This window comes from Lissotriton helveticus, chromosome 6, assembly GCF_964261635.1.
Source record: "Lissotriton helveticus chromosome 6, aLisHel1.1, whole genome shotgun sequence".
NCBI classification, from domain to species: Eukaryota; Metazoa; Chordata; class Amphibia; order Caudata; family Salamandridae; genus Lissotriton; species Lissotriton helveticus.
This window is the reverse complement of record NC_136067.1, coordinates 1721409064-1721425822: the sequence shown is the minus strand read 5'-3', so window position 1 is coordinate 1721425822 and position 16759 is coordinate 1721409064. Positions and strand designations below refer to the sequence as shown.

At 42.2% G+C, this 16759-nt stretch overlaps 1 protein-coding gene across 3 annotated transcripts in view; it reads left to right on the top strand.

The window, feature by feature from the left end:
* The window catches only part of CHAC2 (ChaC glutathione specific gamma-glutamylcyclotransferase 2), a 175746-nt gene that overhangs the window by 99676 nt on the left and 59311 nt on the right, over positions 1 to 16759 (top strand). For all 3 annotated transcript variants that reach the window (XM_078649601.1, XM_078649602.1, XM_078649603.1), the window contains exon 2: positions 14298 to 14333. In XM_078649601.1, coding sequence (XP_078505727.1) covers positions 14298 to 14333 — 36 coding nt within the window. The remainder of the gene's footprint in view (positions 1 to 14297; positions 14334 to 16759) is intronic.

Here is a 16759-nt window from a genome sequence, read left to right as displayed (position 1 = left end):
ACCCTCCTAGATGCTGGAGACCCTAATGAACCTGCCCTGTGGGTCTGTTTGTGTTGCAATGACTGATAGCGGGTAGATTATTAATAGAATAGCCACCTAAATGTAACCACAGGTAAACACAGATTGGTATACTCTTGTGTAACAGTGGCACTTGAGGAACCCGAATCTGATGTCAAGATACATGTTGCCTGGAGAAGGACCTCGGGGCTTATCTTTTTACTTACTGCAATACTGCTTCTCACTTGATCTTGGTATTTAGACCGTTTCTAATCCAGTCAAGTACATAGTACTGCCCAGGATTTTTTCTGTGCCCATCATCATTTGAGGAGTCATGTTAATCAATGCTAGCTAGGATAAGGGAACTCTGTGGTCCATGCACTGTATTCTGCTGCCTCTTTATAAGGTAGGCCTCATGCATGCCTACTCGCTTCCCTTCCTCTCTCCTGCATGTCTGATACTAACTATGATATTACACTTCTGTCTTACATAACTTGTGGCCCACGTTGCAAAGTCACTCAGGAAGCCATCAGTGAAAAACATAACACATCAACATTTCCCCTAGCCCACCCTCTCCATTCTTTCCTAGAAGCATCTACAAACAAACAAATTCCCCTTTAACAAGGGTGTGCGTTGAGATGAGTCTGACCAGTTTCACAGTGGTAATCCCCATCATCCATGTTGCTTCTATTTCCTATCAAGTTGTCTTAGTCCAGCTGGGCCCTAACTTGCCCATTGGTAAATGTAAATAAAGGGTCCCCGCAAGGAGGAGGTGTCGGGTCAAACACACACACAACTAAAATTATAAGACCAACAATCACACAATAACCAGGGAGTTATTCAAAAGGCAAATGTTGTCATTTATTTAACAACACTTCGTATGAATCAGTGTAATAATACATTCAAATTTAAACAATATAAAGCCCCTAGGTAGGAAAAGGAAAGGGAAAGGAGGGGGTAGTGCTCAAAAGCGGTGAGAAAGTCTAGCAAAGTACACAGACTCAAAAGGAATAAATATTTACAATTTTCAAAACATAATCAGAATTGTTTTGCAAACGCAAAAGAGCCAACATCAATTATGGCGTATATTGTAAATGCAATTTTTATAAGGACATTCTACGGTCACATATATGAATAACTATAATACAGGGAATGTGCCGGAAAACCCAAAAGGAGAAACTCGTCGACGTCTAACTTGCCCATTGGCCTCATACCAAGAGACCTCATTATGCACAATAAGAGTTGCAAAGGTTCTGAGTAGTAAAATGGGCCACATGCTGAGATGGTTGGTTGCCCCTCTCGGGCAACAACCACAATCCTTATCAGGGTGACCGACATAGGTCTCTCAATTACATTGTGCTTTACCCTGTGGTAGCTTTCCACAAAAGCAGCCAGGCTTAACTAAGAGACAGTGTCTTAAGCATTTAGGTAGCGCACAAAGAGTAATGAAGTGAAAACACAAAACAATAAAGACCCCAAACAAATTTTGAAAAATAGTCAAATTTAATAACTAAAATGAGAACAAAATCACAAAAATCCAATCAGTAGAACCAAAGATAAGCAGTTTCAAACTGTTGGGTAAATATAGCACCTAAAAGCACAAAGTGCCTCTCACATTCACCTGGTCATGCTAGACTGGGGAAAGTCACAAGTTCTGACCGAACACAATACAGGGACCAGGTCTGTCCAGTTGAAAAAGCTACCTTCTCAAATTCTGGTGTGAAGAGTCCAGTTCGCGTTGAAGGGGGCCGTGAGGAGCAGGGTGAGCCTCGCAGATGGTTGTCACCTGCGCAAAGAGCAAGCATGGCGTTGCATCGTTGCTGGAACTTCACGTTGGCAGTCTCTCTGGGCTTTTGTTGCTGTATCTGCAAAGTGCAGATCTTTCTTTACTGGTCATCCTCGGTGCTCGCTGTAGTGTGAAGAATCATGTTCAACAAAGCTTCAGATTGGCAGTCATTGCGGGCAGCAGAGTCTAAGCGCAAATGTGCCTGTTCGTGACTGTGAAAATTCGAAACTCCAGGATTTTTCCTTTTCTTTACAGAGGAGTGCACTCCATTGCCATCCAAGGATCCAGGACTTATGGAGGTACCTGTTACGGATCAGGAATCCACTATAGCAGAGGCCAGCAGGGCTCAGGGAGGTCCAGTGCTGGTACAGGCATGTCTAGGTGCAGTAGGTCCTCTGGCAGTTGCAGAGAGGCCTCTAGAGATCGTTGTTTCCTTGTAGCGAAGAGTAGGAGGCCAGCCAACTAACCCTTGCCATCACTCAGGTTGCCTGGGATGAAGGGGGTAGTTCTAGTCTTCCTTCGCAAGCAGCCGATCAGACCTCTGGAGAACAGCGGAAGCCTCAAGCAGTAGGGCAGTCCTCTGAAATACAAGGCAGTTCTTCCTCTGCAATGTCTGAAGGTCCAGGAGTGTACTGATGAGTGACTCAGGAGGTCTAATATGTATACCTGGTGCCAGCTTTTGAAGTTGGGGGAACACCCTTGTCTACCCTCACATCTGGTTCTGTAAGGTTCTTCCTGCCAAAGCTCCAAGAATTCTAGGGTCCCAGAATACTAGTTTTAGATTTTTTTGTGCGTTGGAGGTAGCCACTGGTTAGATTCCCAAAAATAAATCTATTCTAATGCTCGATCCCCTAGCTTCAACTGCCAAACAACCCCTTCAAAAGGTATACATATGCAGATAGAGAGAAGCACACAAATTAGTTTCTCCTTATCTGTCATTTCATTACGTTAAGATTCATTGGTCATTGCTTCCTTCAACACGAATCTTCATGGGGGCATTATCCCACATTTACATATTATCTGTAGATGCAGTGTAATATTAGTCTACAGCTGCCAGTTCGGATAGTGGGAACAAGTGGGAATGAGTGATACTATGCTGAATTGATCCCTGATAAAGGTCTTGGATGAGCAAAATGCGTTGGCTGGGATGATACATTGATATTGAAAAGAGGAAAAGTGAAGTGGAACAATAAAGTTATATACATTTTTACTCCAGTCTGGAATTACATATTATTGGGTATTCCACTTGTAAATTAATTATTCCACGACGTCAAGAACTGTTTAACGACCAATTAATCTTAATTTGACTAAATGACATAAATGAGATATACATTTGAGTGTTTCTTGCTATATGTATAAGAGTTGCAAAGGGTTGTGGTGCATAGGCCGTTGTGGTCTTAAGGCTATGTAGGTGTCACCGCCAGGGTTCGAGGACCAGGATCTTGAAGTAGGGGCATTACAGGACCCTGGCCAGGTCTCTAACAGGGGCATGGGCTGCTGGATCACCCATCTCCTCACAACTACTGTGTGTGTGGGCTCCTCCAGCACCCAGCTGCCTCAGGGACTTCCTCTGCTCCAACCAGTCCCAGGCCTTCTTGGAGACTCAAGAAGATCTTTCCCTGAATTTTGCCCAGGGGCCTGTTGGTTCTGAGTTTTTGTTTCATTGTTAGAAAGGACCACCTCTCTTGTTGCACCAGTCTGGTGTAGTCCAGAAATTTTGAAATGTTCCTGTTGCTGTACATCACTGTGTACTTGATGCGGGCTTCACTCAGGATTGAGTTTCTATGTAGGTAGTTTAGAGGCGAGCGAAGATGCGTCTCGGGGGAGCCACGAGAGAGGGGATGCCAAGGCCCTATGTGTGCACTCAGTAATGAAGCAGAAAGTTTCTCAGGTGGGATCCAAGATTGTAACCATGTTGTCAAGACCTTTTCAACTGAAACCCCCTCTGCTCCCTCTGGGATACCAAATACGTGGATGTTATTTCTTGGATCACTCCCATCCACCACCTCAAATCTCTCTATCAAATGCTTTGATGTTTCTATCAAGTGTTCGAGAGAGGTAGGGAAGGTTTGCATCTGGTCTTCAATGTGGGTATTTAGGTTTCAGCCTCTGTAACACTGCCAGGTGTATTCCTTTTCTCCTGTCTCAGGAGTGACACAGATTTCATCCATTTTGTGCTGCACTGATGCCTTTGACCGTTTTATAGCTTGCAGGGCATTTCCCCAGAGATTAATGACTCAGGTGTGCTCTTTGGAGGAGGTGTTTCAGCTACCACAGCTCCCTTTCCCACATCATTGGCATTTTTGTCTATTTTCACCTGGGAATTGTGTGGCCTAGTCCTTTACCATACTGGCAATTCTGGATGGTTGCAAAGGTCCCCCTTGGCATCCCAACGTAAACTCCGCCACATCCAGTTCTCCAGGTCGGGTGCCCTCTGGAGCCTCCATGTCTTCTGCTGCCCCTGTTCCAAGTCATCATTTTATTTTGGAGCAGAAAGTGGCAAGATGGAAACCTCAGTTCCAAAGTTCTGCAACCTCTCCCTAGTTAAGGGTTCCGGTGCCCACACGTGCCCCCTCCACCAAGCAACCTGCCACTGTTCCATTTCGAGGGTGGGGAGATTACTGTTTCTTCATTACTCAGGCGTGCCCCCTAAGTCTTACTGGGATGAATCTTGAGTGCTCGCCAGATGAAGCCTGACTAACCTCTACCTCCTTCTTTGTCCCTCAGCAGGCTGGTCCTGGGGGATTCCCTAGGCTTTGCACATCACCGTGGGGCTTCACCCGCCACCCCTTGCCTGGGCCCTCATACTTGGCACGTCTTCTTCACCTCTCCTGCTAACGGATGGATATGTCAGCTGGCTGTGTGGCCGTCTCATGGCTCCTGCTGTGCTCAACCTTGTTCCCCATAGGGGGGCAGCTGCCTCCAGTTGGGTTGGACCATCCACCTTCCTCTCCCCCATCTTTGCAGTCCTACACCTCCTCCTTTGTGTTATCCTCCACACACTGGGCTGCAGACATGCCAGGAAGTCTAATTCAGCTTTATTTCCAACCCTCAAGACAGGTGGGCTGTGCACAGGGGACAGCGGTGTAGAGAGACCATGGGGTCTGCTGCAAAAGGCTTTATCTCTATGGTACAAGGGAGGGCACAGGGATCACCTGCCTGGCAGCCCCATTCCCTGGGCCGCCACCAACCTGCATTCTGGCTCCTCGAAGGGGGACTCCTCCGGGTCAGTCCATCATCTAACCCTCTTTTCTCTGTGAACCCTGCTGAAGGCTAAAACAGGTATTCTACTTCTGAAAGGCTCTGGCTCGTGGCGCCGGATGCAGTGTCCTCTCGCTTCCTGCCATCTTGGGTTGCTTCACAGCCAGTTGGCCTGGATTCAGGATGGTCTTCACTGCCTCTCCTCCATAAGAGCCATCGTGTTTTTTGGGGCACTGCAGTGTTGTCAGACTCACGTGCTTTTTGAAGAGGGATTGCAGGATGCCGTCCAGGGATGTGAGTTTTGTCGGAGATGCAATTCTAACTGCCCACCATCTTGGCTGCCAAGCTACGCCTTCCAACAATGTCTTCTTGGCAAAGCGAGTTGTTTGGCTGCTTTTGATGAAAACCAAACACTGTGTATCACATCTAGAATATCACACACCAGCTATAATGTTGGTGCAGGTGTGGTCATTTAGACCGTTGTATCCGAATGCCCCAGAGTCATCAAATCCAGCATGAATTTCTCTCTATACCAGCGAATTCGAGAAGAAAGAAAAATGTGAACTATTTGCTGAACAGCTAAAGTTTATCCAAAAGTGTGTCCTGTAACATCAGTTATTTAACACATGCAACAAATCTATGACTACTTGAGTGGGAGCTATGCATACATTAATGCACTCAAACGTCATCGAGTCTATCCCAGAATGTGTGGGCCAGGGTTCCTACCAGATGTGAGAGACTGATAAAATCTTCGAAGAAATGTTCACTCCAGGTTATTGCTGCTAACACGGTTTCATGGGAAGCACGTACTTTTTCAAACGAGGCTATTGAATGTTGGCTTTTTTTGTTAAATAAATTATGACAAAGTATGATTTCTGTATGTTAATTGTCATATTAGATTGGATTATCTGCTCTTAGAATTTAGTAACGACTAGAGAAACAGCAAATATATTTTTATTATATAAACGCTTTCTTTTTAACTCAAGGGAATTTGCATAAAAAATATGATCATGAACCAAGGAAACGTATTTGACAAATCCAGCATTTAATGCTCCTTAGGAATAAACAAACATGCACAGTGCATTGCGATGTTTACATTCTTGTAGAACAATCTGAATGTTACTGACAATTACCTTGAATGTAATGGTAGCTGTGACCCAAAGTTTATTGCGGGAAAACAAATCTGCTGTGGAGTACATTTGACATCGTTTGCTAATGCACATGCCTTGCACAGGTCAGGTTACTTTCGAGTTGGCATGGCTGAGTAATATTCTATGAATGTACATAGTCTTGGTTTCGGAATTTCTTGGTGTTCCAGATGTTTGCCTTTCATTGTAATTCGTAATGGTAATGTACGGCTTTGCAAATTATTACCTTGCGACTGTGATATGCAAGCATCACAGGACTGAAAAGTACGAATATGCTGCAGACCGACCTGAGAGCTAGGTTAAGGTGTTAGCACGTATGTATTCCGAGTTCTGCTAGGTGCATGCATGCCAGAATTTGGAAGGAGAAAAGAGGGAGTTATTTACTTTGCAGTGCAGGTACTTTTAGGCAGGAGAAACTAAAATAAAGCCTTGGCATGTTTGTTCATGTTGTTTGTTTTCCTCCTGTTTCATATGCTTCTTATATTTTCATCGTGCTTACAGCTATGTGTTTTTTACTTTCAACTGCATGTATTCATTTGCAGAGTATTCACTTGCAGTGTATTCACATGCACATTGCTGATATAAACCAAATTATTTACACAATTATTTCCATCTACCATAATTACCAGACACTAATTCCATCCTGGTGTAATTCAAATTAGCACGAGACATAGAAGAAAATCGTGCTGCCTGCAGTTAAGAGCCAGCTCAGAGGGAGATTTAACACAAGCATTGACATAGCCAATTGATCTGTGTTGACTGCCAGCCTTTTGGCTTTGGCAATGCTTGTTATATGTTGTCATGGTTTTTGCAAAACTTTATTTTCGGAAAGCTGTCAAGCACTCACCAATGTAAAACATAAACAAAAATTTTAAAAAACAGCTTAAAGCAAAAATAAAAATTGCCATCACACGCAGCAAAGTTAGCGAGTGGCTAAAGTAGGCTGGCACATTGTGACCCATTGCCCCAGGTTGCATGCTGTAGTGACCAGAAGAAACACGTGAATGACATATTAGAACAGTGGATCAAGAGGGAAAGGCTGAATAAAAGGCACTATAACTAAGTTTATTATACATGTAATTTAGTAGATTGTAAAGATCTTGGCTAACTCCAATACTAAAAATAGTCCCCCTACCTTCCTTCATGCTTAACTTTACATTTTTTTGCAAGAAAGACATTTTGTTTGACATTTTAGACATAGTGTGTCAGATTGAATATGTGATACTTGTTTTTATTGAGCATTAAAAATTAAGATAATTAAGATAACTGAATAACTAACTGAATAACTAACTAATAACTGAAAATAAAGCATTAGGTGGCAAACACAAGTAAAGTGAATGAAATGTTTCTCCAGACATTGACTTGCCCAATTTGTAACCTGGAAATCTGGGTCAAAACCTTGGATTCCCCACCTGAATATACTGGGGCTTATTACAATGTCGGTCAAAGTTGCATTGGACCGACACCGTCACAGTCCGGCACCGACCGACCTCTGGTCGGTGTTTCCAACTGCCTGAGTGCGATGCGAACGAACAGTGTTCGGTCGGATACGCACATTTCTCTATGGGAGTCTGTGTTACGGCCGTAAACCAGACGTAATACAGGCTCCCCTAGAGACATGGGTGTGTGTGTATAAAACCCTGCACCCTGTGGCAGGCACCCCATGGTGCTGGACACACAATGTATGGATTTACAGGGGGGCCGCCCTCGGTACCCATTCGGCCAACAACCGCAGGGCACAGAGGCAAGACTCTTTTTGATAGCCTCTCCGTGTCGGAGAGGCAGGCACAGAAAGGCTTTAGGAAACCAACATCGTATTCCTGACGGCAGAAATGCCGTCCATAGGGGATTACGGTGCGGTTCCAACCGGCAGGAAGTTCTGAGAGCCGCTCGGAACATTTCGCAATGACCGACCGGTTCACTTTCTGACTGCTGACATTGTAATTCAACGGTCGGACGGCAAACCGACTGTGTTGGATAGAAATCCTCCGATCGTGGTCGAAAAGCTTCCGGCTGGTGGTTGGAGGCTTTCCGAACGACATTGTAATCGACCCCATTGTCTGATATTGTTCAAATCAAATCCTTTTACTACTCTGTAGCTCATTGTAAGTGTCAGTGCTTTAACACCATACAGGAAATCAGTTTAGGACACACGGTATATAAAATACTCACTTATGTATGGATTCATTGACAGTGTTGCATCACATAATAAGCACATTTTTCATTTACAATGTGCACATTTCTTGGTTCATTCATGACATTGTACTCCAGCTGGACTTCAGGCGGGATGAAAAAAATCGTCCTTCTTTAAAAAAGGCCTGGCATATGTAATTAAGGGTGTAGCGTACACATTTCAATTACATTTTTGTGATCCCTAAAGTATGCCACCTGACCAGTATTTTGGTTCTTCTCTGAGCTTCCTGTGATTGCATTCAGATATTAAACAAAACAACTGGCATGCACCTAAAACCAGCTAGGATTGTTATTAGCTTTGCAATGATTATTAACTGACAAAAGTGTAACAACAATGATTTTGTGGTAAATAATTAATAATGAAAAATGTTTCAATTCGGAAATTGTAAGACTGAAAATTAAACATTACTGAGGCCTTTGTAAGGGGTGGTGTCCTTCAGAGTGTCTCAGTTACTCTATGTATGTTAACTCTCTATTAGACGTATATGCCCTTTTTCTTTCCACATCTCGTCCATCGCCGTATATTACATCTCAACGCTATCCTCTTCACCACCATCTTTTCACTGTCTCTAGAAGACACTTCCCAGCATCTCCTTCCCTTCATCACCCCCAAATACACAACTCACCCACTCATCTGTCAGCACTGCATTTTCTTTTACTTTTGTTTTGTCTTTATTTTGACAATTGTCTACCTCCTTCTTACACCTATGCACAGAATCACAACTACAACTGGAACTTACTTTTTAGGTTTCGTCTGAGAAATCTATTGTTTTTAAAATAAACTTAAAATGGATTTAAATCCCGCCTCCTCTCTTTCCTTGCTTCTCATGGTTCCTGTGTGTGCCACTTACCTTTCCTCCATTTCTATTGGCTGTAGCATATTTTCTTGCATTTACCAATGCTTGTTTCTCATCTGGCTCTCTTATTAGTTTTCCGCTGCTGAAAAACTGTTAATATACACTTTGGTGGACCTATATTTTCATAACGTTTTGCATTTTACTATTGCAGCATACTTATATAACAATTTATCACCCGGAGAGATTAAGTGATTTCCATAGACTCACAGGAGGTTGCACGGCGCTGCCGAAACTCGAACTGTGACCCCCAGCTCTCGAGTCAGCACCTCTGGTCGCTGTGCCACATCCTCTCCACGCCTGTGTTATCTGTCAGGGAACTCTTTCCTGCTCCAGAATGATGATTGATGAAAACAGCTCTACTTTATTCATTACATAGGTGAAACTGATGCATTACCATTGCTTGTTACATATATAACTGCTGTGGAGTACTTTAATGTAGAGGTATATATTTGCTTCACCCTGTTATTGCACATGCAAAATGCACAGACAGTCCCTTAAGTTTCTATGCCCTTCTCATAGAAACGGGAATACAGTACTCCTGGAGAAACAAGCAAAGTAATGGATTCTAAAAGCCAAGCGTTAGTAAATCAGAGAGAAGACTTGGACAGGGTCTGGGGTTTTGTTTTCTATTTTGGCATTTCTAAGTGTCTTCCGCGTCTATTAGTTTTAGTGACCATGCATAAGGCATCAGATTAGATAAAACAGTTAAAAAGCCGGAGCGTATGCATACATGCCAACACTGTTGTAATGAAACGTATGGTTGCAAGAAAACAAATATTAACTCGCGCTCACTTCCAATTCCCAAATGGTAACCATCACAGCTGGGTTATGATGTGCTTGTTGCCCCAGATAAAGAACACCATGTTTATACCCTTTACCACCGGCCCTCCACCACCCACCGCCCCCAACTCCTCCTTTGCAGTGCTGAACTCTTTTTTGGTTATTTGGAGAAGTTTGTGCTTTGGCCTCCATAACTTTTTGTCCAGATAAGGTCTGCCCTACAAATTTGTGTCTTTTTTTTTTTCAACATCTTGAGGATTGTAAGGATAGCTAGGGTTTGTGGATTCCGCTGGAGAGAACCAGAAAATAGCCAAATATATGTAAGTTTGAGTGGGAAAAAAAATCAGGATACAAGTGGCATTTTTACCTCTCAAAATGGCATCTACCAGCGGCTTGCTGTGCTAAAGTCGCCATCTTCCCAGCTTTTAGGGGCATGCAGAGTTGAATCCAAATACCTAATTTCTTTACCACTGTTTTGACCTTTTTTCAAAAAGGTAGCCCATTTCTTTTGTGCTTCCAACCTACTTCAATCATAACCAATATGACAGAAAGAGATATTATATATGTAATCAGGATACATAAAAAGTTGACTGACCAGTTTGAAACACTGCGGTTCCTCAAGGTGATAAGGATACTTTAATGGCAACACGCAAAACTTCCAGCGTGGTCCGGAGACAAAGTTCTTCTTGTTCACAGACAATAACAAGATAAACTGAATAAGTATGTTTTACAGGAGTAAAATATTAAAGTTTAATTGAAGGGATTTGTAATGTGCTGCTTGGGTGCTAGCGGATTACGTGTGTGCTAGCCGAGCCGCAAGGAAGAAACTGGTCAGTCAATTTTTAATCATCCTGATTACATTTATGATATCTCTATGTCATATAGTTTATGATTGCACATACTAGGGTTTTAAGAAAATACTTGCTCGTAGAAGGAACTGTGCCACACAAGGAGTGCCCCTCTCGAAATTGATGATATTTTTATCCATAGTTTTCTTTTGTCTTTGGCTAAATCCCTGTTCCTCATATAAAAGGACTTTTGCCTTTTTTTTTTTTTACTTTTGGAGGTACACATCTTCTCTATTTTTGAGTGTTGCTGCATTTAGAGTAGGGTGGTATTTTTTTAATCGTAAACTCCAAATCCCTTGCAGTGGCTGCATTAGCCTGTGCAGATCGTTCTGGCTGGTGACAATCTGTTTTCACTTGGATTGGCAAACGCACGCCCCCTTTGAAGGCCTTTAGCATATTGATAACCTTTGAGAGGATAGTCTTGTTTTCTAGTGAGGTAGGTGGTGTGTGCTGTTTTAATACACTTGGAACAGTGTTCTTACTAAGTTCAGGTATTACATGTGCGCACATACTACATTTAAATGATACATAATCGAAATAGTTAATCGTTTGGTCGTTGTTGTCACTTAGCTTTTTTCTAAATTAAAAACATGTTTAATTATTCTGAAAGTCGTTTTTCACCAGCAGTGTCATTTTAAGGATTTTGGGGGCCCAGGCAAGAAATTGTTTAGAGGCCGTTGTCGGAACAATCTTGAATTTTATTACCCATTTTCTGAATTCAGTCCATATCATGCTAAATAATATTGAATTATATGTTACATTTTAAGATGAGAGAGAAGTATTATAGAGTAAAAGTTCACTTTATCAAAGGCTCTTTGGAAGGTGGGGCCTGGGGCAATGGCCCATCTCTCTCATGTTTTAAAACATCTTTGTTAGCCAGGTGTAATAAACCTGCCTCTCACTGCCTGCTTAACTAAAACTTAATATGCAGATAAAAACCTGGGGAATGCATCACTGTGCTCACTTGTTTATGAGTGGAGTGGTGTGGCTCACTGGTTAGAGGTGGCTCACTGGTTAGAGGCGGCAGACCCGGCAGCAGAAGTCGGCCGGGACCAGGGTTCAATTCCCGATGCGGCAGGGTCGTGGACTTGGGTCAGCGGACTCGATAATTCTCGCTTCGGTGCTTACTCTAATCAGGGTTTCCACTCGGCAACTCTGGGCATTAGCTTGCCTAATCTCCACAACGGCCCCATCAATTCCGGGGATGCCTGGCTCCACCTTGGGGACTCCCAGCAGGGACCATCCTACAGGGAAAGCCAGGACGGGTTCCCCAGAGTTATACAGCGCCAGGAAACCCCTGACGGGTAGCAGTGCGCTTTACAAGCTCAAATACATTTACATTTACATGAGTGTACTATGATTTACTCTTTCAGTGGTTTTACCCCACACATGATCTGAATTGCCGGCTTGAATTAGGCTTCAACAGGTGTCATTTAAACCTGTTCAGCATAATTATTTTCTTAGTAGGGTTCAGGTGTCACTGTTTCTGGAACCAAGTTGTGTTAAAGATACTTTTAAAATGTTAGTTGTTTAGTGGTTAGTGTTTCCTTCCGGCTCATTGTTTCTCTCCCAGTACTGATCAAGAGTGTGCATTTGGTTCTCTTTTCTTTTCCTCTTTGAGGTTTAAAAACTTGTTCTTGGTGAGTTACTTTAGAATGTTCTATGTTTGTCTTCCACCTTTAAGTTTTTCATAGATTGAAAACATGTTATCTGTATTTGCCATATATACCGTTCTAGTCTAAGCTGTGTAAAAGGATTGTGTTTTCAAATGTTAATGCTTTCATTATTTGTTTCCGCTATTTGAGGGTATTGCAAAGATTTTGGCAGGGTGTACACAATGCTTTCCACCCTTCTTTGTACACCTTCAATCATGGAGGGACGTAAATCTGAAGTAATGAGTCTAACGCCACAGTCGAGTCATCAATCAACACCCTTCAGCTGATAGCAAGTGATTGACATCAAGCATTACCCCCAGAAAAGTGGCGAACCTAAGGGAGGAGAGTACAGTTCAAACTTTAAAAATGAAAGATGGGATATCTGGACACATACATTAGATTGGAAAAATAGTTTATCAAAAGAAAGAACAAGGGGCTCAAATATATGCTTATCTTAATAGGACCATGGCAAAATAAAAGTATTAAATAAAGAATCTCAAATGTAGATAAATTGCAAATAGAGTAATAATACCTAACAATTGTGGAAGACCACAACTGTCTCTTCAGTAAAATTTGACAACAAATCTCGTTTATATCAGTGCCTCTGCTCTTGATATACACCCTTGATCAGGAAAAGTGCAAAAATTGTATAAAAACTCCAGACTCGCTACAAAATGTTTGTTAGATAATACAATACATTTGGTGGGAGTTTTTGCAGTAGGTGTGGTTAACAGAATAACTCACCACTTACCTTCACTGCAAGGCTCTGCAGAGATCTGATTTTGCACAGAAGGATATCTGCATGCCCATGCCCATTACTCGATATTTACGGGTGTTACATATCCAAAGGAAGAGTAGCGAAAGAAATGGTGTGCTTGAAGTTATTTTCATTATAGGAACCAGACACACTATTTTCCTGCGTTTCAAACAGAAGGTAGCATTTGAATTTACAGTACTCAATCTCTACCTATGGGCGCTCAAATCTCAACTACTATCATTGCTGTGGATGGAATCCCAGATTCTTGTGCTGTATAGAAATGCAGTTTTTATTCAGACTGATTGCCCACACTCTCTGGGTTACCCTTCAAAGAGTATTCGTAACAGAAATCTGTATGGAAGCCTGAGACGCTCTCAGTCTGTTACTCGCCATTCCCATCGTGTTGGCTTCAAACACCTGAGCTTTAGAGTAAAGCAGCTGTACAAAGCTTGGGTTCTGGCTTGATTAAAGTCCGCAGAAAGTGGACATCCAGCTCTAAGTCACCTCATTTCAGCCTCTGGTGTGTATTCAAACTGCAGGCCTTTGCTAGTTTACCCGCAACTGCTACTTTAGGTCTCTCTGTTCCATGAAGACTGGTCTGGATGGAGGTACTAACTCTAGTAATGAGATGCAGTGACCAAGCTCTGCAACTCTCTGCCATTTGGGAAATACACACCATTGTTTCAAACTTATAAGATATAGTGAACCACAAGCACCTTACATATACATTTGGGTTCTCATCTACTTCACTCTGGTTGGAAGCCTGTAGTTAAGGCATTGGATCTCGGATAGCCTGAATGGTTATTTGTGGAGACAATAAGAATTCTAGGCGTTCGAGTCAGCATAAATTTGGTGAACAATAAGCAATACACTTTTAGCGGGCCACCATTGAAACTAAAGATTGATTCTTTCAAAATGGCCTATTCCTTTAAGAGTTGCTCAGAAAACCAAGGGGATGTTGTATTTCATTTGAAAACGTACTTGGCACATTTTAGATACTTCAGTTTACCGTTAAATGAGTTGTTGATTGTGCATTTGTATGCAAGTAATAATGTATTGTTCTGTTTTTCCTTAGCCTGGAAGAGTTGTGACACTTGTTGAAGACCCGGAGGTGAAGTTTACATTTTTGTTCTTTTTATGTACCGTCTCTGTGTGTTTAAAATATACCTATACATGACATTGTTAACTGATACCACATTCGTATTTTCTAAAGAATTGTTACATATTCCTGTGCATTTTAGTGGAGGACTCTAGTTTATAAAAAAAACAGCATATATTGGAATTCTCTTACTTTGAAGGTTATTATTACAATGGTTTCACACTCCAAAACAAACATTGAAAAATACCTGGCTTATATTGAATATTGTATTACATTTGGTGAGATTTTGTGTGTGCAGTTCTCCAGTATTGAATCTTTCATAGATTCACATGCTGGTATCTTCCCCGTCATCATGATGGGAGTCTTGCGGTAGTTAGAAAAGTAATACTATAAGAGAACATTATAAACCATCAAAGGGAAAGGAAAACTTTAACATTCGTCAGCATCTTTATGTAGGTCCAAACTTTGAACAATCAGAGACGAGCCTTAGACCTCAACTCCCCAGCAGAGCCATCGGTGCACAGATTTCTAACCGCACGTCGTGTGTATGGGAGTCTCCCAGAGCTCTGCTCAGTTTGTCAGTGAGTGAACTTTTGACCCTGCTAGAATTCACCTTAAGGTACTGTTTTTCTACCTACTTTGCTTCTAGACCTTTTTAGACCTTGCAGTTCTTGTTGCAATCATGTCCTCACATCTGCTCCTAGTTTCAATCAAGGTCCCTCAATCAATTGTATTATTTAAATCTCTTCAGCTCGTGATGCAAGCACTGCATTTTAATCCTCAAACCCAAACAGGCTGCCCTTTGAAGTGAACCCTGGGAACAGGTAGTATAAGATCTTGGGCAACTATGGTCTCTGCACTTGCTATCAAGCTCTGCACATCTTCATCCTTTTGCAGTTTCTTATCTTTCAGACACCTATTACTTGTCAAGTCTTAAAATCGTAGTAAAAAACAATTGATTTCACTTAAGGCAAAGGCCCTTTGAGTGTTTATTCAGTCTTCCCTTGTACAAGCATGGGCCTTTTCTTATGTAAGACAACTGCATCCAGCAGGCAAGAAGTTGCTACCAACCTGCTGCTCATGCTCTGCGATTGGTAATGGCTGACTTTATTGTAAGCTTGGAGCCTTGAATATTTTGTCATCTCTAACAACCTAATATTGACATCAACAGAGATGCATTAGAAGTGTCCGGCTCATGAGTGTAGACTGAATATAATTTTGACTGAAGAGACTAGTTGCCTATGACTTACATGGAGCTCGGTGATACCGTATATAGGATGCGAACGAGGTGACACACTATGTGTGCATGATAATTCACAAGTGATCATTATAAAATGGTGTTACTGTTGGTAGCTTGATCAATGTATCATTGTGCATTGGTGTGAGTGTGAGATAAAATATAAGTTATGAGTAATGGCCTAAAGAGTGACCCACTGCCCTACCCTACATACATGGACAACAGACAGTTGCCAATGATTTGTTTTTATTGCACTACAGATCAAGGAGAACTGTCTATGCATCACATGAAAGACATAGTTCCTTTCTTTTCTTTCCCTTTACTACATATTTTGAAGAGTTTTAATAAGGAGCATAAGGGACAAATTAGTGTAGTCCTGATGAATGCCTGTGGCCTGTGTATGGCTTGAGTGTTGGCAAATGCAGGTAGACAACGCCATAGGGGATGCAGATGCGTAATGCAAACCCCATTGGACTTTGATTTTAACTATATGATGAGGGGTTAAAATGCCATCTCTTACCCCTTTCTTATTTTGGTCACGTGTGTGAGGTTTGTTAAGACTCTTAGATGCATATAATGAGTTAACCCGTGTTTAATTTGTATAAAAAATGTAGTGCCAGGGCTCTCGTCACGAACGCCACTGCAGCTTGCACCACACTTTGCCCGTCATGCTGCCAATGATAGTAAAAAAATGCAAAAAGAACAATCGATGGACAGAATGCAGAACAATGTCATACATTCACCCCAATACAGAGATCTGGGCCTAAATCCATCGTTTTTTGCTCACCATGCCATTCCAGTTTGGACCTAGCCCTATGCAAATCAGTCTTGACCCTGCGCCCAATGGGAACAGTCCAGCCCGAACTGCCAGGCCAGGTCCTCCCTGGACTGGAACCAAGCATCCTAGTAACCGGTTTCGGTCTTTCAGATCTCATCAGCCAAGATAGCTTGACTCCAGTGGCATGGAGAGCCAATGATAGTAACAATTCAACTACTAACCATCACACTGTTACAAGTGTGACAGATCAGACTATTTCAGGCCCCCAAAGGTATGACAATGGCTTGAGTGGCATTTAACAGTCCTTTTGAATGTCTTTTGAATTAATAATTAACAGTTGTTGTAGTTTTGCTAAATTAGCCAAACAGCGCTACCCTGTGGTAGACTGTCAAGCTCTGGTGTTGACAATTAAGTGCCAGTGCC